Source organism: Falco rusticolus, chromosome 10 (genome assembly GCF_015220075.1).
Source record: "Falco rusticolus isolate bFalRus1 chromosome 10, bFalRus1.pri, whole genome shotgun sequence".
In the NCBI taxonomy this organism is placed as follows: Eukaryota; Metazoa; Chordata; class Aves; order Falconiformes; family Falconidae; genus Falco; species Falco rusticolus.
Genome location: NC_051196.1, coordinates 14,376,956 through 14,403,996, shown reverse-complemented (window position 1 = coordinate 14,403,996; position 27,041 = coordinate 14,376,956). Strand labels below are relative to the sequence as shown.

The following is a 27,041-nucleotide window of genomic DNA, read 5'->3' as shown; positions in this document are numbered from 1 at the left end:
AATAATAGGCGCTGTTCTTCTCATGTTTACCTGTGGTGCTGGTTTCCGAATTTACCTTCCATGTCAAGTCAAGCATATGTCTTTAGAAAATGCTGTCAGCAGTTCACACATTGTTTTGGATGTCCTTGGCAGAGTTTCAGTTTTTCTCCATCTGAGCTCACATATTCTCCCTGATTTCAGGGTATTTCCTGAAGTCTTTTCATATGTTTTGACAATAAATATATGTTATTTATTTGAAGGGTAAGTTAATAGCTCCTGCAACGATACAGAAGTTTTTAAAGGAGAAAATGTCCCTTTTCAAATTCATTAATAATGTTCTTCCTGAGAGAGACTGTAGAGTGCTGTAAACCTCATCAGGAGTTAAAGTGGTAACTAGATGCCAAAGCTGTGTGACTCAAGGAAAATACCCTTACAGCAGTCCTTTCTCACTTGAATTGCCAAATGCTCTCTCTTTCACCTCCCTGATGATTTCAGCTATTGCAATGTGGCTCTCTTGCATTGGTCCTAAGCCAGAAACAGTCATCGTGAAGGATCTTTTGCTCAAAACTTGCTTTAAATACCCAGTTCTATACTGAGTTTCCACATCATCCCATTAAGCCTTCAAAGTCCTTTCCATGAAAAATGTTTTCTGTAACAGTCATCTTCCGTATGTTTGAGTGTATTATTATACTGCCATTTGAGCTTCTTTAGTTTGAATAATACTCGTCAACATTTTAAATATGGGAGTGTGTCCATGCATATAGACAACCAAATTCCAGGTCAAAAATAGATCTTTCTTGGGTTTGATAATGCAGTCACAAAATTAAGGTAGGATTTAGCAGTAGTTTAAATTTTTCATCATTTTAGTAACTTCACAGATCAGTGGTGCTTTTCAGAAAACAAATGGGCTGACTTCTACAATGTTATTTATTTAGAAGGCATTCAAAGTCATGTTTGTTTATTATATTATTCACTGACATGCGAAAATATTCTCTTCTCCGCTACCCCCTGCAAGGTATCTGATCCATGTTTCCTTGTTTCTGAGCTGTTGCTTTCACTTCCTTTTATCCCACTCACTTCAGTACATGAAAAGTAGATAAAATGCTAAATTTTGCTGCTTCACCTTACAGACAGTATTGCTGTAGAAGGAAACAGGTTTATTTGATAAGAAAAAAGCCCACTCGCTGCCTCTACCTCCATAATAGGACAGTGAGAAAGAGTAAATTCATCAATATTTCTTTTCTTTTTAAGAAGATTTTCAAAAGAATTTAAATGAAAATGCAATCTAAAATGTGTGTGAATATTTCAAACAGGCTATTTCTTTAATTCCCATACATTAAAAAAAAAAAAAAATATGTGAACACAGTTTGACTGTAAACACAAAGTGGATGTAGCAAAATAGAAGGTCTGTCTTGCTCTGCCAGCAGCCTGTCTAAAGTGTCAAATACAGAAGCCAAGGAAGGCTTGTGCAGTGTTTTACAATGCCTTCTCTCTTTCCAGAAGGCTGTGGTTTATAGACCTTCTGAGACAGGGTTTATGTCTTCATCTTTGTTTATATTAGCCCCTGATGGCTTTTCATGGATACAAAAATAGCCATCTACACTTCCATCACAGCATCCTGTGACCAGACATTTTATTATTTAATTACATCTTCTGTCAAAAGCACTTCCGTTTGTTTTAAGTCTTGAACTTGCTTTTTAAATCAACCCTTTCTTAACTGGATGGCATATATTGTTTTACTGAGGTAACTATTTTCTCCGTTCAGCGGGCAGAGGAAGCTTAAGTCCTACAACTCTCCCACAATGGCAACAAACTGTAGTAGTTCCCTCCCGAGAAGTTTTAGGTGGTCCTTAGGTAGTTTTGGGTAGCCCAGTAAGGAGCAGGGAGTTGAACTTGACCCTTATGGGTCCATTCCAGCTTGAGATATTCTATGATGCTAAGGACAGATTATTTCTCTTAGCCTTTATCTGATTTATCAGGGGTTTCTGACTGTCATTTTTAAAACATCATTGAAGAAGAGAGCTAACCTTCCCTGCAGAACTTTAATGCGGTACAGCTGCTGTCTCCTGCGTGGTGTTGCAAAATTGGCTTTTGATTATGCTTGCTAAAAGATACTATATGTCAATATCATGTATGAATAATACATGAAGAATTAAACTTTTTAGGTTCATTTTACTCAAACCGGGAATCTAAACAAAACAAATAGAATTATTTCACAGGTTAAGAACTGTCTCTCTTTGTTAATGAAAAGTAAAAAATCTTTTTTCTGACCCAAGGGACCACCCATCATCCCAGAACTGGTTTAGCATACCATTATACCTAAATATGTTGGCAGATATATAGTATATGGCACATATGTAATATATTATATATATTATAATATATCAGGTTTTAAATTGCAAAAGGAAATTTTTCTAACATTTCAAAAGACCAGTCTGTGGTAATCATTTTGTATATGATGATTTATTTTAGCATCAAGATTAGATCATGACTGAATTACACCTTTTTTAACAATTTATAGATATTTTTGTTAAGTACATGGTCTATCAGTAGATTATGTATATATATAATCTACTGATAGACCATGTATATATTATATATATTATATATATATATAAAATATATTCCTGCAATTCAGACAAAAGTTTAATTTTATCTGTGTCTACAAGTATCTCGTCGTATCTGTAGCTTAGCTGGACTCCAGCTGTGCAGAACAGCAAATGACAATTACAGGGAATGAAGGAAGGGTTTTGTTAAAAAATATTATGACTGACAATTCTTCTTTGCTTTATTTGTAATTCTGCTGAGTAATACCAAGTGTTAGATAAATAGTTTTCCAAGGGCCACATGTTTTCCAGCCAAAATTTCCTTCTCACTCTTTTTAATGTATTCATTTCATTTTAACTTTAATGTAAGTAATGTGCTTAAATGAATGTCAAATACTGCCCAGATGGGCAGTAGTTAACTAGGTATGGTTCTAAGCTAAGTGATGGTGAAATATCTAGAGTGAAAGTACCATTTTTGTGTGTTTTAGAATGGGGGGAGGGAGGGATAGAATATCAACTGAAAAATATTGTTAAACCTCTATAATAATCTATCCAAATAACTTGGTTTAGTTCCTCCTAAAAAATAAACTTAGCAGAAGTAGAAAGGATTTAGGCAAATTTTAACCAGAAGATGAATTAAGTGAGGAGCAAAGTCCCTGGTGCTGAGCTTCCCTGGCCCCAGCTGAGCACCACGGTAAAGGTATGGATACCTCGAGGAATCTCCAAGATCCAGCCCTTTGTGTGCTTGAAATGTGATGTGAAATGACAGGAGGAGGCCAGAAAAAACTGAAAACCTGAAACTAGATGTGCAAAACGCTCCATTGCAGCAAATATATCCCTCTGTGCTTTCAAAATAACTGTTCTCTGACATCATTGGGAATGTCTGCCCTTGTTTCTCTAAGTGTCCGTGAGCAGTGAGGGGTGGAGAGAAAAGACCTGTTGACATAGACTCTATTTGTTGCAGGTGGTACTCTGAGATTGTTAGGGCCGTCTATTGGTCTTCAGTTTACAGCATGGGAGTCCTGGTGATTCTTCTAAAAGGAGTTTTATGAAATAAAAGCTGAGAAGGATCGCATGAAATGACTATGAGCATGATACTATTGAACACTGTCAGTTGAGTGTATGATGAATGAATTATTGATTAGCTGTTACTATTATAATTAGCTCCAAATCTAAAATTTCATTTTGTCTCAGGAACACATTTCAAACTGGAAAATATATGAAATTAGAGCATCTTAATGACTTATTCTATTTCAGTTGCCTTTTTAAAGTGTTTTTCTCCTTTCTGCCTGTGAAAATACATGTTTTAAAATGTCCAGTGTTCTTTTATAATGTATATGTCCTTTTCAACTGTATGCTATTTGTTTATTCTCAGCTGATTTTTGCTGTTCTTTCAGGAAAAAATGTTATTACACTGACTGGAGGAGCAAAACCATGGGCAGGTCGGTGGGTGATGTGTAGCTTCTAATTTTGTCAGATAGTCGCCCTGCAAAGAAAATCCATTCGCAGTTGTAAATCTATCCAGGAGACTTGGAAAATTAGACTATTTTCCTGAAGACTCAAAACATGTTAACTCAAAGTGTTAAAATATTCATCTGTAACAAGATGCAGTACTTAAAAGCTTTACTAGTTCTCATTTTAGAAATGCAAAAACATTTATGCCAGGAAAAAACAATAAATGGCCTGGTCTTGGCAACAAAGATTTAATACTAATGCTATCTCTACAGTTACGTCTGCCATTAGTAAGGCATATTTCTGGAGCAGAAAGGATACTTTTGAACGTGTATCTCAGATTTTGGTAGTCAGCTATTTCCTTAGACACGCAAACATAACTTCTCTCATGTGCGTCCTGGTGATCAGGTCTAAATCGATGCCGCACACCACAAGCTGGTTTGAATATTTAGTCGGTAGCTGTCAGAATAACTTGTGCGCTGCAGTGAAAGCTGTTGAAGTCTCTGGGAGGCAGACATGCAAACCTCACCTGCGGCTGCTGCTGCTGTTGCTGCTTCTGTCAGCCAGAAGGGTACACGAGGCCACAGCAGCAGGCGAAAGGAGCTGGGGAGTGAGGATGGGGATGCTGTGAGCTGTAGTCATTCTCCATCACTCTACTCAGACATAATGTCTGTAAATCCTAATTACCTCAGGAAAAGAGGAAAATTTTTACATGAGGGAAATCTCCTAAAAGAGTTGTCTGTCACGAGTTTTCTCAAGTTGGATCTTGAGATGAGATTACATTTGATTTAGCTTCTCCTGTTGTTACTTTAGATGATGAAAAACTCTCATTATTTCCCAGGAACAATTTAAGTAGTCTCATGATATCAGTTTGCCAGGTGATCCGCTCACAAAAATAGACAAAGCACCGTTGAATGGTAAAGTGAGAAAACTTTACACACATAGGCAGATAAATTATTGAAATAAAACAATCCATTACATAAATTTACAACTGCGTTTTTTCCTCTTCTCAGTCATTCACATGCTTGCTCCATTTTAGTGTGCATTTTGAAAAATGTAAGTGTTGTGTTTTGTAATGCAAAGGCAAAATCAACCAGCTTTACTGCAAAATTCTTTCATTTCATCTGTAATCCATCTGGTGAGTCTTGGGTATTAAATACATTTATTTTCCTTATTTAAAAGGATGTCTGAAATGTGCAACTGCAGTTGCACAGTACCTGTGAACCAAGTAATAAACACTTTTTGTGCCAGATAGATTTTTCATTTGAGACAAATGCTTTTACATGTGATTTACTTTGTGAGAATTTGGGATTAATATTTTTCTGAATATGTTTTCTGGCACTTTATATAATACCGTGTGCAAAGGAATAGTGGGGAAAAAAAAGAAAAAAGGAAGCTTCATCTAAAAATGAAAGCTAGCTCTAAAATTGCTGACATGCACATTTCATTATTCCAACTTCTACTACTGTCACTGTTCCTTTGCATCTCACTTTTCAAACTTAACTGCTTCTCTGTAATTTACCAAAGCTCTCATTAATGTTTCCAAGTTTTTAAGCAGAGTTTACAATAGCTATGATAAAGAACTATATTACAATCCTTGTATATCAAAGGTAAAATTTTAAAGCTATGGCGTTTTTATAATTTAAGAATATGAGGTAAGGCTAGTATATTGGACCCTACTGTGATATGTCACTGATGAATTTATTGACATGGTTATATGGTAGATGTATATACCTGTAAATGTCCTTTAAAAACTCTGCATAAGCTTTATTAGGAGCAGGAATGAAAGGACAGAAGATAAATTTTTAATGCTTACTAGTATACTGTCTGTCTTATATGTGGCATCTATGTGGTATCTCTCTCTATTTATTTATGAACCTTAAAAAAAAAAAAACAACCCACCCTTAACATTGCATTCAGTCCCATGAACCTTGAATTCTATTTGTAGGAGCACACAATAGAAATAACTTTATCATACTCCTTAAAAGCAGTATTTGGAAAAGCTTGAATAAGTGTTTTCAAAGGAAAGGAATCTGCTAAAGTGGGATGCATAAGTAAATTAGGCATCACGAATTGTCTGAACTCTTCAGATTTAAGGCTGAATAATCTAATGAATCATTTTTGTATCTGCCTTACCAGACACACCAATTTCATGCTGGTTGAGAATGACATTGAGGAAAAGAAAATTAAAAGTTAGTTGCCTTAGTATGCAACTTCACTCTGCCCACTGAGATATTAATTACTACTTCTAAGGACAGAGAAACAAAAATGACTTTGTTTAGCAACTGAGGTGCTCAGTTTGCTTTGCAAAAGGACTTTTAGAACCTTTTGGATTTCATTCTGCACGCTGAAGTGAATTTTTTAGTATCATTCCATTAAACAAATATAGTATCTTTTTCTTTATTATTTATTTTTTGATGATTGTGTCCATGTGTTGAATCTGTCAACCATAACGTGTTTCCCATTACAAAACATGGAAGCATTCTACACCCATGGAGTTCGGTGGCATATGGTTGACAATTCTGGCCAGTCCTGAAAGCTGCAAACACCGAGCAAACTACCAACTGGTGATTGCTGTCAAAAATACATTATGTGACCAGTGGCAGCTGCTTAATTCTGCTATCTCATCCCACGAGTCTGGTCAGATAACTCCCAACTCACCTATACTGTGTTTCTTTGCATTGCAGTCTGTCGAATAAATGTAATCTGCAAAGAGTTTTGGGCTAACTAGTTCTGCAAAAAAGAACAACTAACCAAATAAAAGCGAAGTTGGGCAAAGCTGAATTGCAAAAAAAATACAGTTGGGCAAAGCTGAATTGCAGGCATCTTCCTAAAATATTAGATTTTGTAGCTCTCTAGCTGAATTATTTTTGTACATGGTGGGGGGATATACTTTTCAGTTGAAATATTATATGCTATCTGAAGGCACTAAGTTTTGGAATTATTAACCATATATGATGTAATGAAAAAGCAATCACAACTTGGATAAAAAGCCATTTTACCTCAGAAAAGAAGTTGCAAATGTGATGTGGACATTATTTTTAATTTACTCCAATGGTGTTCTTCATTACTTTGCATGTTGAAAAGAGCAGGCATGAATTTTAAACAGGAGGTAATTTCTTTAATAATTATCTGCTAGTTTTTTAGCTTTTTGGAGGAGGAAGATGATCAAGACTTCTAATGTAACCAATTTTAAAAGAATTACATAATAAAACATCTGAAATCAGATGCACTGTCTTTCCTTTCTTCTTCCTGATGCATCTGCTTTTTTTCCTCATTAAAGAAAAGCCTGAGCTTTGACTCTTAAACAATTCACATGTGTAAAACAGAAAAAAAGAAGAAGAAAATAAAATGAAAACTGTACTTACATACACTGTATATAACTTTGTACCGAGAGAACTTCCACTGGAAGCAATAAAGATAATCAACTTCCACATTAAGGTGTTATTTGAGCAAAGGAGACACTTAAGAGGTGCACCTGCCTGGGAACTGTATTCTGTGCTTCATCTTTACAAACATATTTACGTTCTTTGTCTCATAATTCTTAGCATCAAATACAGTGGTGTCCCTCAGGCACAGTATCGGTTACATACAAAGTGTTCACCAATACTTTGGCAACATATAGCGAGAAAAAAATACTGAGAATTTTAAATCTAAATGTAAAATTCTCATTCCACATTTGGCTTCGGTTTCTGTCTCACGCTGCCATATAGGGGTAGAACTTGTTTGGCTGCTGTTGATAATTAGAGGTATATTTTCACAAAGGTCACTTTGCTGCCTGAGAGCAACTTACCATGTCATCACTTACTGCTCTTAATTATGGAATGGGTAGCTGTGCATCTGCTTAGCACAATCAATTAAGTTCACCTCAGAGGCAAAAATTCACCTCAGATAAAAAAAATCTGATGATGTATATGTGTTTTGTGTATCATGCATACATTTTCATTGAATAAGGCCCAAATCCCAGTTAAAAAAACATTGGGGAATGGTTTTTTTGTAAAATCTGGACGACTTCTGGATCCCTGACATGCTTACACTGTCATAATATAGCACTTGTTTAATATATAGACTGGCTCCTTAAATACTTATACTTTACTGCAGTTGAATATGAAAAAAATATAAATCTGCAAGGGGTGCAGAATTCAAGTGCTAAGGAGGTAACTTCTAGCATTTGAAACCTGAATGCTTATTACCTAAATAATAAAAACCCTAAAGCTTTATCCCTGTATAAACTATGTCCTGAGACACTCTTTAGGCAAGTTGCCAGTAGGAGAAAGCCCTTTAAGTTACCGATATGTAATCTAATTGGGGTTACAAAAATTATGTTCTGTTTATGTTTTGTAATGTCAATTTTTAGGAAACTGCAGGAAGCCACACCTCGGGTTTTTTAAATACCATATTACCATATCTGTATAAGGTGTGTTTTACTTCATTTGATGTTTAGGTATACTGTTGCGTGAGGCAATCTCAGCTCTTGGATTTTGAGGAAAATTTTGCAGTGGAAGGCTTTACTGAAATCAGAACAGCATAAAAAATGGATCCTGAGCAATCTCACATTTACTTTCCAATTTTGTGAATATTAATGCCTGACTTGCCAGGCAAGGGAGGGAGGAGGAGTTACACTTGCCTTGTCCAGTGGGTTAATTAAGTGAGAAGGTAATTAAGTGTGTTCTTGAGTAAAGCATAAGCATCCACAGTTCTGCCAGATGAACTACCCTGGAAAATTATTTTCCCCGGACTCAAGATGCAGTCTCATCTCAAACCATAATCCTACTGATTTTTGGATGCGTTGGTCTTGAGTAAAGTGTGCAAGATAGATCACAAATAAATAGTGCTAGTTTTGCTCTGTAACTCTTATTTTTAGTTGCTTAATGTGGAAATGCCCTGCTTTCATTTCATTTCTAGTATGATGTCACAACATATACATTGTTGGAGATAGAAACAGCAAGCAGGTGAGACTGTGTAAATGTGATTTCTTCTTGTCTCAGTTTGCAAAGGAATATGAGAGAGCTGAAAAGCTGGTTGCCCAGAAATCCAATGAAGCTTGATAAGGAGGCCCTACCTGATCTGGAGGAAACAGATTGCTACACAGCACCCTTTAGCCGTGCACGCATACACCAGTAAGTGCTGGAACTGGAAAGCCAGTGCCGGAGACCCCAAGTATTTTTTTTTTTATTTTCTCACTTCTTCTAAGCAAGTACCATAGAGGCAGCAGTTAACAGATGGCCACTGGCAAATACCCAGTATCATATTTGATATTTTCTGTGGTTTTTCCCTTAAAGACAACATCTGCTCTCTGTTACTTGCTATTTCACAGTCATGCAGTAGTATATATAGGCAGAAATTTGACTGAAAAATGAATGCTGCCTTTTTGGTTTGGAAATTTTTCTTTCCATTATATTACAAAATGCAAATACTTGCTCAAGTTTGCTTTGCTTAATTCCATATTTTACTTAGGCAAAACCTGTGACAGCTGTTGGAAACGGGAGCTTCTGAAGGCAAGCTAAAACCAGTGAAGATTTTATTCCTTTCTTATCAGATCTGCATTTTAAGGATGCTTTTGTCTCTGAAAGTATAAATATATACGTACACCAAATAAAACATGTATGTGTTCAAATCAGCATGTTGATGGTGATATAGTTAAACACTGCTATGAATTTTTTTCAGGACCCAAAAAGTAGGTTTTAAAATTCTGGCTGTTTCTTCATTTTGAAAGTATTTTGTGATAATACTTTCTGGAGATAAATGTTCATTTAAAATAGAAGTGTAAATTAGGCTAAATAGGATTTTTATCTTCTCAGTAAAGAAGTCATGTGCTAGTGGACTGACTTTACCCTGGAAAGACAGAGTAATTGCATTATAATCTCAATTTTTTCTCAGTAATTAACTATATTGCATTGGATCAATCACCTGGTTTTGGTGTTATTTCTCAACCAGCTCAGCTGACGTTATCAACTGTAATAGTGTCACTTTTGGCACAGCTGAGTAGGCAAAAGCTCCTGAATGTCAGATTTCTGGCGTCCGGAGTCCAGAGCCATCTGGGAAAGGATGCTTTTTTTGGCTCCATCCTAGGATTCTTTAAGAGAAAGTGGTTGTGGAGCTGCTACTTAATTGTCCAGTGCATGGAGATAATTCTTTTTTTTTTTCTAAATAGCAATTCTGGTGATTCCATGACACAGACATCTGCCAAGTCATAACTTGTATTTGAGAACAATAATCTGTGGTGATGATGATAAATTTATTGGATCCGAGAAGGTGCTCTAGGGATGTAAAATCTTATGTCTTGTGCAGTAACCAAGGAGGGTAAATCACTGTAAGAAGAAAACACTTGAGCAGCTATGTTTGAACACCTGTGCATTGTTTTGAATATTAAAAGACAATCATTATTTTAATAGTTTTACGATAAACAACAAAGACAGCTTCTTCAGCAATTCCACAAGAAGTAGAATTGTGCATCACATGCTACAGAGAACAAAGTACGAAGATGGGAAGTCCAAAATGGGTGAGAGCACTGTATTTTTTTTCTAACCTGAAGCTATAAAAACTTCATATCTTTACTTGCCTGAAAACGTATCATTTGAGTAAACTCAATAAATTTTGCCATTCCTTGAAATCTTTTATTCGCTCAGTCACAGAGTTGAAGGAATGTTACATCAATTATTCTCTTAAATAACTTAGTGAAAATTAGCAATATATTTCACCTAATTTTTCTTTTTCATAATTTCTCAGGGTTTTTTAACTTTATGTGATGCAGACCCACGTAAAGATAACACATACCTCAGAAAACTGTTGAGTGGTCCTGGTAGTTCTGCTACTACCCAGCAGTTGCAGTCCAACAGAATCAATGTGAACGACAGTTAAACGTATTTGAGGTCTCCATGAAGCTCAGAGACAGTTGACCTGAGACTAAATTCAGTTTATATCAACTCCCTTATGACAGTTTTATTTTTTAGAAGGTCTAACTATTCAAATTGATTTGCAATTAACAGGAGATGTGTATGATTTCCTGTTTTCTTGGCAGGAATTAAATTAAAAATGAAATGAGATGGTAGAAATTACAGAAAGTTGATGTTTGAGTTTCAGAAGAAAAGCAGTAGTAAGAAAAACAGAAAACAAGGGTTCCAACCCAATGCCCTTCAAGTTGACGATGGTAACTTCCATTATGAGATTAGTTTAGCATAATTTGTATATTTGGACAAATCTGAAACCTCTCATAAGTACACGTTTCTGGGGGAATCTGTTGGCTATGGGTGTGCTCATACAGGCTACTGAATCTTTTTATTATAATTATTTATTTTTTATAATGTGCTTTGATAGTACAGGAAATCTGTTTTTAGGAAGCCTCTAGGAACTGATCCAAAATGCTGTAACCGGTATGATGCAGAGCACTGCTCTGATACCAACTCCTACAGCTGGCTTATATGTGAAAATAAAAACAGGTTAGCTTTTAACCATGCAAGGGCTTTGCTGCCTCAAGGATTGTCTGTCCATGCCACTCTCCGTGTATGTCAGATCACCTGGTCACGTATAAAATCTGTATCATACGCTCTGATGAATACAACAGGAATGTATTACACTTGATCTGGCACGAGGACCCGACCCCGAGAGACAAGTCGCAGACGCTGCCCCTCAGGAATCTGCTGGAGTTTGTCAGAGCTAGAAATCTCAGGGCATCAGCAAGACCTGCACGAACAGTTGGTGGGATTATGGTTTACCATCATGTTTAGCAGCATCCTGAGCAGCTAATACTGTTACGTTCTCATTGTGTAACTTGAAAATTCACACTGCCTGAAATGAAATGCATAATAATAATTTTAAAAAAATATATCAAAGCTAATATTTTTTTTTCTTTTTAGGTATTAATAGATTATTAAATAATGGAACATATGAAGCAGCATTTCCACCACATGAGGTAATCTTTTTAATTTTGTGTTTCTCTTTATATTCAAATTAAAACTTGCATTAATGTTTTGAGATCCTAATTCATTGGTAATTTTGTCCTGCAAACTTTTAATTTCACCCTGTAATTTTTTGAGGCTTTTATTATTTATAGCTCTTATTTTAATATTGGCTTTTAAATTTTTTTTATATATAATATATTATAATAACTTCCTGGAGCATTTTGTCACTGAACTAGAATATTATTATTCTTTATTTATTTTTGTGATCTGGACATTGTCTGTAGAGGTCTTAAGGAGAATATCACTTTTTCCAGATTGTTCCAATTAGTGGTATTAAATTATTTTTGCCTGCCACCTACAAAATGTTCTGGTTTTCTAATAGCTTGTGGACTTCATCATAGGGAGACTGGTTAATCATTTCCCATTTAGTCTTCTCTGAATAGTTCTGGATAGCTTCTGCTTGACGGTATCTTCTTCAGCAGGTTAAAGTCTACTGAAAGCTGTGAACCCATGAAGTAAATGAACAATTTGTGTTTGACATCAGAAAGTTTTCCGTCTCTGTATACTGAACAGAAAGAAGCACGCCACGCACCGTCAGCCGTTTGAAAGCCCAGCAGCAGCACAGCAATTGCAGCTGTGAACTCTGTGGTTGCTGGGGCTGAATATGGTGACTTCATGTTGCGTTTCAAAGGACTGACCCGTGCTTTACAAATTGCTGAGAGTAATTTTTGAATATGGTATTAATAATTAAATACGGGGAATACAGAAAAGGAGTCTTTTTGATAAATAATTCAACGTCATTGTTAACGCTTCAGCTGTGCGTTACTGACTTCAGGGAAAACCTGTGAAGCTTTCTCTGGCTGTCAAAACCATGCTGCCATATCCATTTAATGTATATGTTCCTTTATTATGGCATAAGCTATTGTTTCAAAGTTTCATGTAAGGTTAATGAAGTCATATTTTTAAGCTGCTCTAACCTTAATTGCTGCTTGACTGGTGCTAAGGCCTACTGGTTGAACACTCCATTTTTCTTTCCTATTTCCGCCCCCCCCCCCCCCCCCCCCCCCCCCAATTTTTTCTTTTTCACATGAGCAAGTGAGAATGAAAATTCAGTCCCAGTGGGAATGCTGAGACTTGAACTCATGGATAAACAGTGCAGAAAGGTGCAGGGGGTGGTGGCGAGGAGGAGATTTAAAAATATGCAATACTGGGTAATGCTTTATGCATTGCAGTCATTCATCCAGGTGACTGTGAGAGTAAGTTGACATCCTATTCCTAGGTGTTCCTAGCTATTCCAAAGGTCACACTCTGTGTTGGCATTTTTTTTTTTTTACTTCTTCTTTGGTGTCAATAAGTAGAATTGGACTCTTTGCTATGATTAGATAGTCTTCTTTGAGTTGCAGGGAATGCTCAAGATTTCAAATAAATGATGAAAATCTAAATGGTTAAACTACTTGGATCTACCAGGGTCGAGAAGCTGTCTGATTCCTAACTCTGAAGTACTGCTCTGGGAAGCTCTGTGCTCTTCCCAGGAAATCATTTGCCTCACTTGCAGTTATTTGACGAAAGATTTTCTTTAACGTGACTGAGTGGTGGTGGGGTTTTGGGGAAAAAAAAGGTTCAACTGAAGGAGTTGTCCTACTTCAGAATTGGAGTAAAATTACAAATACAAGAGATTCTGATTAGGATGGTTCTAATGAATCTGTGCGTTACGTTTCGACTGGTGAGCATAAGCCTATTCTTTCAGGCTGCCAGGCAGTCTGTAAATGTCAGGCATGCCTGGAAGGACTCCTCTTGGCTCAGCCTGGCTCTGTGTTTTGCTTTTAATCCTCTGAGCATCCTGTGTAGGTTTGAAACGAACGTCAGTTCTGCTGTTTCCCTCATCTCTGAAAACACATATCACAGAAAGACTGGTTTTCTATACTTGTGAACAGGAGTTAAATAAAGCCATAGAAAATGTCTGGGAGAGGAGAACCAAGCTGACCTACCAGAAATTTCTGAAATTTTATGGGAGAGAAAACCAGATAACACAAACATCTAAAAAAATTTTTAAAAACTGAAATACATGGAAACATAAAAATAAGCATATTAGTGAAGTGGAAATACTCGAAACCATATAAAGAGTTGATTATCTCTGTGTAGTCTTGTACCGATGTGGTTCTGTCATTTAATTCTTTAGAGAAAATGTCCATTTCAGAAGCATATGTAGCCCTGTCTCTTCTGCCAAGCCTGCATGAAGCCTCCAGATGACATGGCCTAGACATGTCCATAATGAGACCTATTTATTAAATATAGAAATTTCTTCTTTTAACATTGTAAAAAAATACCTAGGAAATGTGTCTTTTCCATAGTGCCTAATAGTATATTTTAATGTCTTTGCATTTCTCAGGGAAGCCACAAAAGCAGACATCCCATCAAAACACACGGAGCTCAGAACCACAGACACCTCTTATATGAGCGCTGGGCACGGTGGGGAATGTGGTACAAATACCAACCTCTCGATTTAATCAGGTATTAGTACTTTGAAGAGTAGCTTGTTTCTGTGATACGAATTACCTGGTAACAGTGTATTAACAATACTGCTAAATTCCTCATCCTTATGCTTCCTTGTAAAATTTAGCTATCGATATTATCATATAAGCTAGGAATTCTTTAAATTGCTCCTTTTGGGTGCTCTTTTGTGCAGGGCTATTAATTTTAAATGAGGCTGCATAAAAGGCACATAGATCCAGCTGCTTAACAATTTGCAGTGTGAAACTTAAAACACAAACCCATGAAGTGATGTGCTGATCAGAGACGGTTGCCCCTCATGAGAGCCCCTTGGAGAGCAAAGACTTACCCACATGGACAGTCAGAGTTACCAGATCCAGTGGAGGGAAAATGTAACCTAATTATTACATTTCTGCATGGGTTTAAATAAACTTCAGCTCATATATTTTATAATTAATGTCATAGATTACCAAATGTAAAGTAGAGAAATATATGTAATAGAAGTTAAATAATTGCGATGTTTGGGTTTCATACTTACCTCGTCTTTGACATGGAATACCAGTCATTCATTTTTCCTTGCTGTCAGTTTTTATTCCTGATCTGACAGTCATACCCAAACATTGTGCCCAGTACCATTTCACTGAAGACTGCAGCTGAGCATGTGCCATGGGACAATTCTGTGCTAATCAAATAGTATTGTCTGTGACTGGCCTTCTGATCACTGCTACTTCATCTCTTCCGGCAACAGACACACAGATTTTGAAAAATCAGGGATCAACTTTCAACTTGTGTTTTCAGTCCATTATTTTCTCTAATAATAGAGAATCATGTTATATGACATATTTCAATCATAAATGCATTTTATAAAGAAATACTTTACGTCATCCCAACTTACTTTATCCCTTCCCTGAATTTCTGTGTGTGTATATATATTATCTGTGTGTACAAATAAAACATCCTACATTTAATCAAGTTGAAACTAGTACATCTACTTAGTCATTACAAGGACATGAAAATTACAGAACACTTCAGTTATATCCGTATGAAATATACATTCTGGTAAGTCTGCAGTTAGTGCCACTAAAATGTTATACTAGCCTGAAATAAAACATTTTGATAAACCAATGATAATTTTAGTATAAACTTGTAATGGTAGTTCCTCAAGAGAATTATTCTACTGTGAAAATGGATAGAGGTCATCGTAAGTTTTAACTTTAAAAAACATATGTTTCCTTTTCACACAGGCGATATTTTGGTGAAAAAATTGGACTATATTTTGCCTGGTTGGGGTGGTATACTGGAATGCTTATTCCTGCTGCCCTGGTTGGACTCTTTGTTTTCCTTTATGGATTATTTACGATGGATTCCAGCCAAGTAAGGTAAAATCCCATTTAAAAACTTAATAGCTTGTTGAAAATTAAGAAAAGTCTGGTACAACTGAGATCATTATTATACTTACAAATGCTTTCCTGATAGGGTAATCATGTAAAAATAACCAAATAAAACACTGGGTTCTTCAGTCAAGTGTATCTGCTTTGTATATCTCCTTTGCATCAAGCTAGATGCGTACCACTCACAGCCGTCACAGCGGCTGTGGTGATTCCCATTCTTTCTGTAAGGAAAAACAGCAAGTACTGATTCTGATGCCATGGGTACTGCGATGGTTGTCATTCCAGTCAAGGCTAACGGGTGAAAAAACAGTCAGTCATACTCCCTCTTTACCTTCATCTTGCCTATAACTTCCACAGTGTAGTACAGTTGCCAAACTTCAACTTATTTTCGCCTATGCCTTTGTTTGTTTCTCACTTTTAATTGTGGCAAACTTTTTGTCTAAGAAAATTCTTAACTACGTCAGTGTAAACTGCAGACAGGAGACCCAGCTTGGGGGAGATTAAAACCACATGACATGAACTTAGTTTTCAGGTTTCTCACTGTTGTGATTTTGCTGGAGAGGGGTTTATGTCAAATTAGAAATCGTGATGAGGGTGCTCAAGTTAAGTACTGCCTGTGTTTTTAGGAACAGTTTCAGAGGAGGCACCCTTACTACAAAGTTTTCCATTAGATGTCATCAGACACAACAGCATCGGTGCACTTGCAATTGCAACTGTTCCTCCAAGCAGTTTGGGTGCTTAGGCTGTAAGTGTGCTTGGAGTCAGATTTCCTAGGAAGTGTTTCCTGGGCTTTGAGCAGGGCTATTTACATTTTCTCTATGGAACTTTTTCAGTCTCCTGTTTCACAGTGAGTTGTTGAGTTCTGCAGTGCTGTAAGTGAGGTGGTTTTAGGCTTGCTTTCCTACAGCAAACTCCTGAGAGGCTTTACAGCTTCAAACTGCGTTAAATGCAATTAAATGCAATAAATGTATCAGCCAGGAAACTATGCTACCTTTAAGGTATAGTTCTATGTAAAAGGGTTGTTTCGCATGATAAAGGTTTTTAAAATGCGATGGATGTAAAGTAGAGGATCAGCCTGTTCTTAAAGCTCAGGACTAGGACTGTTGAACTGGAAATCTTGTATTCTTCATGTGTACAATGGCACGGTTTCAACAAAAGGGGAACAAAGGGCTGTAATCTACCATTATCAGCTTACAGTGTAATATTTTAGGCATTGCCGTAGTAGAGAAAGATTTGGCATTGAGACTGCCCAAAAGAAAGAACAGAACTTCTAAGATTTTTTTTTTTCAAACTGTAAGCTGTTACATGTTTGTATAGGTGTCATACACTTCTCCCAAGAAGACTTGGAGATAAGGTTCCTGCTCAGCTTTTTTGACTGACAGACGCAGTTTTATTGCTTGCTGAAGGTTGCAGGGTGTAAATTGCAGGAGCGCAGAGGTGGGCTAGCTTTTGTGTTTTCATTCGCCAAGTTTTTCCCCTTGGCGGCTGCTGAGTAGCTGCAGACAGAACACAGAGATCTTATTTTGCTCCCCGAGGAGGCTGCTTGTGTTGGGTCCCATCCTGAGGTGCCTCGGTATCACGCTGTGTTACACAGAGCAAGAGCCTGAAAGTTAGGTGATCTACCGTATACCTCCTATGCCTGCGCAGGGAGGGGAGTGTTTACCTGTTTAGCATAGCTAACGTTAGCCAGGGTTCATTTCCCAATACTGGCAGAGGGCGGGTTAATGCCCTAGCTGTGTGCTCTGTGGCAGCCCCACACCTGTAACCTGGATCTGTTCGTTCTGGGCGGAAGGCGTGAATCTGTGCAGGCCCCCTGCAGAGTCGTGACAGGGCACTGTCACATCCCTGCATGCTGTCACCAGATCAGTAAGATCTGCTGTGAGACATGGATTCCAGAACAGAGCTTAACTCACTCCAGCTGATTGTGACTGGCCTGATAAAATCTATGTAGATGTTTTCTGTATCACCTTGTGTACTGAGGCCATTCTAAAAGCCGGTGATAACAGATGCTGCTCCTTGCCATATCTGCTTGCCTAGCCTAGACGGGTTAGTGAGAGTTAGACAGAAACCTCCTACCTCAAGCAGGCAGGACTCGTCCATTAGCAGGCAGACAGGCTGCACAACCTAAACCTTATTCTTGACACATTCTGGGACTGTGAAATTATCTATCTAGTGTTTCTGCAGTCATTTGAAGAAAACTGCTAGATAAACATCTATAACAGTTTTATAATCCATCATTGTCTTTTGAGCACTGCTACTACTGCAGTGTGCAAATGCAGTGTTCAGCAGCCCTCTGGAAGGAAAGGTTGGGTAAGTTATTCTGGCAAAATCTAGGGACAGAAAACCCAGTGGCAATTAGGAATCTAAACCTAGTGTCAGGACATTATGGCAGTGTCGTAACTGCCCCATTGCCCCACATTCAGTATTATTCAGTGTAACACTGTTTCGTGTGAAACAGGTTTTATCCTATTAACACTTGTTGCTAGGAAGGAGTGGATGTTAGGAAGTATTGATTTACAGGGTGATAAATTCTGTCAAAAACCTCCCTATTTTTCATCTGTCTTGTGTACCACAAAATTTGAACTTAGCGACTGATGAAATCAATTTTGCAGAAGCATGCTTTCCTCAGTGATGTCCCTCCACCACTCGGGTGCGGGGAGCTGCCATGATTCCCCCTCGTGTGGCTGCAGGCACAAACCCATCCTTTTGTTTTTCCACTGAGGTCCAGCAGTTTCAGCACAGAAGGAATGAGCAACTACACAAGCGTGCATTGCCGTAGAACCAAACACTGCTTGCGATGCCAGCCACAGGTTTTGTACAGCAATGCGAGGGTTATACACACCTAAGAACTGATTTGTCTTATGACTTGTATGAGTGCCTCTCTCTGCTCTGAGCTTGGGTTCTGTCATGATACCAGGTGGCTCTTTTTCTATACATATTAATGATATTTTATAAATATATATATCGGCCTGTGGCAGGACCCCATCTCAGCCTGGCAAAGGTGAAGGGCAGAACCTGTGTGTCATTCATCTGTGGCTGCCACGGGCAAGTTGGAAGTGGTGCATATCGGTGCATACGTGCTCCCTTTTGGTGATACCCTTCCTCCTTTCCCAGGGCGAGTGCCCCTCTCGTGCTGCCTTTTGCCCTCACGCTGTGTCTCTCTTGTTTCCTCAGTTACATTTTTAGGGAAACAATAAACTTTCAGGTCAAGATTGAATCATTTGATGATTCAAGTGTGTAGGGAGGAGGAAGGTGAAATAAGATGGGAGGACCTGCATATACACTGTGGTATCAGGCACTAGACACTATTATAAGCAAATATGCATGGACGTCCCATGTTTAGAAACAGAAGTTTCTCCATTCTACACAATTTGGGGCATTTTTCTGTCCTGTCACAAATCAAGTGCGTAAGATGGGCAGTATCTCTGAAAGGACATTGGAATGGAGGATGTTCTTTTCATTGTATGGGTTTGGAATAAAGTTGGGTAATAGTGTGGCTGCCAGGAGCCAGCACCAAGGTCCCTGGTGGTACTGAGATTAGTGTCTGCAACTCGTTGCAGGGTTCGGTTGTGAGATGAATGTAGCCAAGAGAACAATCCAGAGAATCTCTATAGAAGAACCTCCGTAGTAGTTTCCAGAGCAATTGAATTATATTCATAGGGCTCAGACATGCAGAAACAAAAATGCAGAGCTTGATTTTGTATTTCTTGTTTCATATACTTTTAACTATATTTTGATCCATTTGCCCTCCTTGAGCTTAACTGGGGGAGATGTGGAGTGGTGGTCAAATGGAAGGGCTTAAATAGTCCTATAGCAGTTTCTTTGTTTGGGTTCTTTCAACAAATTATGTGCCATATCTATTACCTATCTTTATTGTTAAGTTAGATGTCAAGCTATTACACATCTATATAAAAATAAATGTGATGGTTTAAAAGAATTCTGTTTAGATGGGTTTATACATATCATTATTTATCACCGTTGCAAGTTGTCCATTTGTTGTCAGCCAAACAGAAAGGGCAGGCATGAACACAGCATAGCTTGAGGTGCCTTTGCATTTTTATTTTTTTATTGCAGATTTCAGATATAGCAGTGAGGACAGCACAAAGAAGCTTATTTTGCTCTGTTATACTGCAGATTTGAGTTGCAGTAACAGTTAACATAGCACCTGTCACAAACACTTGTGTTACAGATGTTACTGCCTTTGCGGTGTAGTGCTAAAGCTTGTGACCTATCACTGTCAGTGTGATTTTGTAAAATTTCTTGTTATTAAAAACAAACCAAGATTTTAACTCAAGGTATATAATACAGAAAATCTAACATTTATAATGTTGGAATTTAAATTCAAAGTACATTACAATTTGGCCTTATATTTGACAACATTTTTTATTATTGGCAAACCATTATAACATACTGTTGAAATACTGTTTTTGTGCTTAATCACTTTGAAAATGCAAGCAAGAAAATTCTCTGATATGACACACTAAGATGTCTGTTACTCTGCAACTCTGATATGACTGCTGTGCTCATTCTGGCTTAAGGGTTACTTAGGAGAATTTCTTTGTCAGGACCACCTTGTGTTGTAGGGTTTCAGTGAATTAGTGATTCTGTGATGCTATGTGAAGTATGACCGAAGACTACAAAAGCAGCATCTGGGCAACCAGAATCTTTTATTTCTGTTTAGTGTTATGTAAAGACAGGATTTAATAGGTGCACTCATTTGGACATAAGCATAAACTTCCGTACAGTATTAGAACTGTAAATTCAGCTTTTATGAGTAGGAGAGTGAAAACATAATGTTTCTTAAAGCAAATTAGAGGGGATTTGCTGGCATTTGTTTGATACTGCTACTTTCCTCGTGTGTCATAGGATCATTTCAAGCACATCAACATTGCTAAAGGATAGGGAAAGGCGATTGCTGAGGTTCTTTGGGAAGCTTACTCACTGCAGTTAAAATTTGCCTTAAAATTAATTTTTGCACTTCTGTTAATTCTGTTTTGCCTTTGTCAAGACACATAATTATGTAGTACATTTTGAATATGAATGGTCCCAGTGAAGACAGTGACTTCATCTTCCTAAACCTTAGGATCCTTAATGCAGCTTGAAGATATTTTCCCCCAAAATAGGACATTAAAGTGGGTTGTTTGGTGGCTGTTGGTTTTTTTATTAGCCCTATACATCAGTTCTTCTGTAGCAAATAAAAATGCAAAGGCTTGAAATACTTCTGCCAGAAATCCTTGTCAGTGGTTTTTTACATGTGACTGACTGATCTCAGCGTCATCCTGTGGAACAGACCTTCAGCTGATGTAAACTGGGATAAGTTGATTGAAATAGTGTAGCTATACCAGTGATGTCCATCATCTTAATGTTTGGTATCTTTTATGTCGCTTAGAAAAATATGCAGTAAATATGTTTGAAGGCAGTGAATAATGTTTTGGTCTTCTGTTTGTGCTATTTGGGAGAGAATGGGATATTCACAAGTGTGAGAAGTGCAGCAGGATGCCCAAAAATACTGCATACTGCTCTAGCATCCATGGTTTTCAGGTCACTGATGTGAGATGAAGCTTTTCAAACCTAACAGTCACTTTTAATTTATTTTATTGAGCCGGTTTTGTGGTGTACGCATACTGTTAACAAATAGAGACCACAAACGGCCTGGCCTCAGAAAATCTTAAGTATGCTAAAAGCCTTTTTATAACCTTTATTTTCCTCTCTCGTACTAAAGCAAAGAGATCTGCGAGGCAAATGAAACCATCATGTGCCCTATGTGTGAACGCAACTGCACGCTACAAAAGCTTAATGAAAGCTGCATATATGCCAAGGTAATTATTGTCTTACTGCTACCAGGATAATTTTTGTCTAAAGATCCACTTTCATTGTGTAATGGCTGCTCTTGTTTCAGCCAAGATTCCTGCAAAGCACGTTCTTTCTCTCCAGAGGTTTTTTCAGCCTTTGCAATTCATGTTTCTGAAATGATCAGAATTAATGGGATGCTCTGAAATGATCAGAGATTATTGTAAAATTTGTTTTACTTTCCGTGAGCAATACCTTCCTAAATCCTTATTATTTTCTTCAATTTATCAAGTCCCCTGAATAATAAAACTTTTTTGGGGAAGGTTTTTCCTACTTTCCTGTATAATTAACTTCTCACTCTGTTTCCCTTGCTTACTTTGTAGCTGAATTTCTGCTCCTCCTAAAGAAATTTTGTAGTCCAATGTGCCTGTGATGTGCTTTGCTCTGTCAAACTAATGCAAAGGTCTTGCACATCTAAACATTTTGCTACAAGAAGTTACCCTTCAAACTTAAATAATCACAAGTACCTCTGTATACATGCAGTTTCTTCAAGTGAGCAATAGGTTTTGATGTGTGGTATGTTCATAATGCTGGAAAAGCAGCCTTGGCATTTTCTTGGCATTCTTTAACCCATAAGATAAATCTAGCTCAGAAGCCTGTATTTATAAAATGGGATTGTCTCTGGGCCGTGGCATTGCAACCACACTGCAGCGATGTGAAAGAGAAAATCAATTTTGTGTTAGATTTTGGTATTGCATACAGATAGGACCAATGTTGAGTAAAACTCTACATTCCAAATTATCTGTAAAGGAAAATTCTAAAAACATTTGACATTTGTGAAAATAATGTATATTTAGATTTTACAAATTTAGTTTTCAATTTTATAATGCCAAAATTTTAAAACTAAAAAGTTGTTTTGCAACAAATGCAGCAATAAATATCATTAATAATGTTGTACTGAATGCAGAACTGGTTTTCATTTTTAAATACTGCTATAACTCTATGGCAGAAAATGGCTCCATGAGATTGTTTTGTAACTTTTTTTACTGATTTCTTTTTTTTTCAAGATGTGTACTGGTGATAAGAGCTTTCTTAATTGAAATAATATTATGCAAACTATACAAGCCATCCCAGAAATGCCTCTTTTTAGAAGATGACAAGTACCTCTTAAGCAGCCCACTGCAGTTTAACAGGAAATTATTACATTTGGCACTGTGGCATCCCTTTAATTTTAAGTCCCATTATTTTAACATCCCCAGTTAATAAGAAGCAAGTTTTTTTGTCTTATTTACATTTACACTGACACCCTGTGTTTCAATCATGCAAACCTTACATTTAATGTCACACTGTGAATTCATTGCTGCAGAGAAAATGTGCCAGGCCAACCATACCTCCACGTACTTTCAAACTGCTCTCCTTGAAGCAAACCCAGATGACAGCCAGGGAAAACGAGCAGTAACCACTTGTATTCCATCTTCGCAGGCACCCTTTCCTGATGCCTGTAAATGTTATGGAAATCCTTGTAAGCTTCCAACTTTTCCTGCCGGTGCTTTTTTTCTGAAAAACCAATCAATCTTACGTTAGAGCACCGAAAACAACCCAAAATTGTCTCTTTTCAGGATTTGTCTGTTTTGGATGTCCTCCAAGTGGGGGAGGGAGGTGCTTCTCTTTGGGAAGGAATAGGATTACCATCTGGCCACTCGCATGGCAGAGAAAAAGGCAAAAAATAAAAAAAAGCTCAATGAGGCTTTTTATAATTCTGAGGTTATAGCTGTAACGGGCCTTCACTCACCATGTTGTCTCTAAGGGAAAGTTCACTGCATCTCTGTGTGTTACCCTGCTCCTAGGAAGTGCCCGGTTTCCAGCAGGGGTTGTGGTCCTGCTGGATGCCACCGTGCTGCACGAGTTGAGCATCACATACCCAAACGTGTGTCAGCACTTCCACCGTGCTTGCACCCAAATTAGTGAATGAAAACAGTCTGTAAATGTTAGAAAATGACAATCTGATTTCAAATCAAATGCTCCTTTGTATCTTTTGAGGCGCTGTTAGTAACGTAAGTGGAACTAACATATTTAAAAAGAAGGCATCGGCTCTGCTCTCCAGGAAGGGAAAATGGCATTTCCTGCTTGCTTTCTTGTTCCTGAGAGGGAGCTTGTCAGCCTTTCCCTCTGGTTTTGCTGTTGTGGGAACATAACCACACAAGCGAAGAACTGATACGCCAGGGAGACTATTCCTCATTCCTTCTGGGCACTGGCACCCTTATTCTGGAATAAGTGGTTTAATCCTTATTCATTCAAATCGTTCATTGTATATGAGTACGTAAGCACTGAGTTAATGAGGAAAAGTGAGTTCCTTTAAGTGAAGTTTATCTCCCCAAACCTGCTTATGTTATGGGACCTGCCTCATTTATCTAAGACCTTGTGCCCATATTTCAAGTTATTAAAACTGATGTCAGGGTTTCTTTCTTCAGTATCTGACAAGGTTCCTCTAAGAGGAGCACTTCAGACAGAACAAACAAATGCCAGAAAAATCACGTACTTCGAAAGTTTTTCCTGCCAACTTTTTTGTAAAGCTGGAGACAAAATACAAAAGACGCCTTTTTCTTCCTTGTTACCTCCCATTTCTTTCATCCCCTCCCTCTTTAATCCATTGCCATTTATAAATGCCACACTGAGATGAAGTTTATAATTGAAAGGAAGGGCAGGTAACAGCCGAGTTGTAACCTGAATTGCCAAATGCCTGAGCTGTCATTCCTGTCCACATTCAGTGGACTTTGTGATCCGTGGGTGATGCGGATGGGGCAGTAGGGCTCTTGGGGCTGGTCCTGTGCCAAGCCCACCGTGCCCTCTGCCTGAGGGCAGGTTGTTGATTCAGGGCAGATTTAAAATGCCTGAAGTCTCCTATGACAATGAGAATATCAGTCAGGTAGCTGACGGACCAGCACCAGGCACTACGATGTTTCAATTCTGCTTAGAGGCCTCTGGTCAACACGGAGTCTTAGACTACACATTTAGCCTTCAAGACAGTCAAATTTTAATTCTGGTACTGAAAGACTTTCACCCGAGCTCTTTTTATAAAGACAGTGCTAGATCGGGGGCCAGGTAAGTATCTTCTACCTTTGGCAGCTTTAGTTCTGCTGGGTTAGTTTTGGTTGGTTGGTTCATTTTGTATGCCCTTGGGAAGATGCCCTCTTTACTGAGCAGAATATCCAAAATCACATCCTCACACAGGTCTACATTCAACACTGAAAATGTTCATCAGATTTATTGTACAGCTTTCATTCATCTCTCACATTTTCAGTCTCATACCCGTTATGTTTCTGCTTTCCCATATGGAAGCAAAAGGAAAACAAGGCAAAAGACGTATTTGTATGTACAGTTGTTCTTACTGTACGATTCATGCAGCGGAGATACTGGATTTATTGATAACCAGTCCCAAATGGGGAAGTGACTATTTGGTAACCTTAAAAAAAAGAAAAACAGAACTGACATACGGATAAAATACGTGTTCATAATGGTTTCTCACGAAATTATAACAATTCTACTCAATAAGAAATAAAATAGAGGCAAGCAATGCTGTTTTCATTAGCTTTTTCTGCTTTCCTGAGTTTTATTTGTTAGGCAGAGAAGCAATGATGCCAGCCTTCTCTAGAAGAATCCAAACCTGTCCTTAGGATGAGTTCTTGCAGCTGGCAGCTCTCCTGGGAGCAGGCTGGGTAACCTGCCCGAGGCACCTGTCAGCCCCAGCGTGCAGGCAGGCTCCTCTACAGAACAATGGTCCCGCTGGCCACAGCACCTTTGGGCGTTAAGACATAAGAGACATAAGAAAAGATCACAGACTGAACCTGGTTACCTGTGCCCTTCCGTTGGCTTAAGGACAGGTTTCTTTTCACGATAAAAGCTTAAAAATTGGTCCTTAATTCAGCAACAGGTTCAGCACCGATGAAAGAAAAAAAAATATTTTCAAGAATATTCCATTTCAGGACATGCTCTTCTTATTTTCAAGAGTGGGATATAACCATTAATTTTCTGGATGGTTTAGGATGATACATATCAGAGCCACTTGCAGCATTTTTTCATTTCTTTTTCAGCTCACTTCAAATCCTAACATATGCCTGTTGACGATAACTTGGTTTGCTCCGTTATTTTGTAATGATTTGTGCTTTTTTTTTTTTTTTTTTTCCAAATAGAAATTTGAAGCCTGTGCTTTGCTTACTAACACTCAGCAACAACTACCTCTCATTAGAAGAAATATAGGCCAGTTATCCCTGGAAAAATTATATTGCTGCAAATTGGCAATCTTAAATCTATTGAAAGTGCACTGATGTTAATTTTAGCTTCCTAAATACTCTTTGATATTATGGCTTGAATATTAAAAAATCTGGGGATTTTTTAGTATAATTTGTGATGTTTTCATAATAAGTGAGACATGATATTCACCCTCTTAGATGCTTAGAGTGATCCATAGGCATGCAAAAACTATTACTTTTTTCTGTGGGTAAGCCTTGCACTTTGGAACAGAACATCTGTTCTGACCAAAAAAATCTTATAAGAGTAAGATAAGGGATAAATCCAACAAAAGGGAAAGCATTCATGAGGAGAAATGAAGTGCACAATTTAGAGTTATGTTTTGGGGAAGGGGGAGGTATTTAGAATTTATTTAATGTTTGTTGGAGTGTAGGGGCACTAGCCTGTTAAAAAGGAGAATATGTCAACAGTTTGAGAAGCTGAGATGCCTAGATAAAAAGGATTATATACCATTCTTACCTGCAGAGAAATTGCCAGATGGCCTGAGAGAAGAAAATGGGATCAAAAGAGACATTACCTGAGTAATATACAGAGGAAGAAAAGTGAAAAGACAGTCATTCTTTAAGCTTATAAAAACCCTAAAATAGAAAATGTTGGGGTTGAATATGACCTGGCACATTAGAGGAATTCTGGAGGAATCTTTAGCTTTTTTGGGCATGGACAGAGCAGCTCTTAGTGTCTGTGAAACAAATAGACTGAAGGTGCATGAGGTGATGGGCTGGAAAACTGGAGTTCAAGTTATACTGAAAGAGAGTGGGGCAAACCTTGGTAGAAGAAACATGCAAGTAGGACTTCTTATTCAGATGTTTAGCTTTTAGTTTCTGCCACCAGTTATGTTCTCTGGGATTCTTTGGGGCAAAAGATTAAGTGGAAATTATTTGTTCCTGATGTATTTATTTTCTATTTAGGTCACACATTTGTTTGATAATGGAGGGACTGTTTTCTTTGCTATTTTCATGGCGATTTGGGGTAAGTACATTTCTATTTGTTTTGTAATTTTAGTTCACCTGACCATTTTATATGATTACTGGGTAAAGGGAGATGATAGCTCTTGATAAAACTTAAAAGAAGGATTATGATTCTGTCACACAAACTTTTTTTTCGGTTTAAATCAACTTCACTTTCTGTGCTAGTAGTAGGTGAAAATAATGCCTTTTATCATTAATGTAATGGCTGTCTTTAAC

The 27,041-nt window shown here is 37.7% G+C and overlaps 1 protein-coding gene across 1 annotated transcript in view; it reads left to right on the top strand.

Moving 5' to 3' along the window:
- The window catches only part of ANO3 (anoctamin 3), a 138,141-nt gene that overhangs the window by 75,624 nt on the left and 35,476 nt on the right, over window positions 1–27,041 (top strand). The window contains exons 7-14 of the mRNA XM_037403195.1: window positions 3,923–3,967; window positions 8,966–9,097; window positions 10,373–10,479; window positions 11,834–11,889; window positions 14,268–14,389; window positions 15,613–15,747; window positions 21,482–21,578; window positions 26,766–26,826. Coding sequence (XP_037259092.1) covers window positions 3,923–3,967; window positions 8,966–9,097; window positions 10,373–10,479; window positions 11,834–11,889; window positions 14,268–14,389; window positions 15,613–15,747; window positions 21,482–21,578; window positions 26,766–26,826 — 755 coding nt within the window. The remainder of the gene's footprint in view (window positions 1–3,922; window positions 3,968–8,965; window positions 9,098–10,372; window positions 10,480–11,833; window positions 11,890–14,267; window positions 14,390–15,612; window positions 15,748–21,481; window positions 21,579–26,765; window positions 26,827–27,041) is intronic.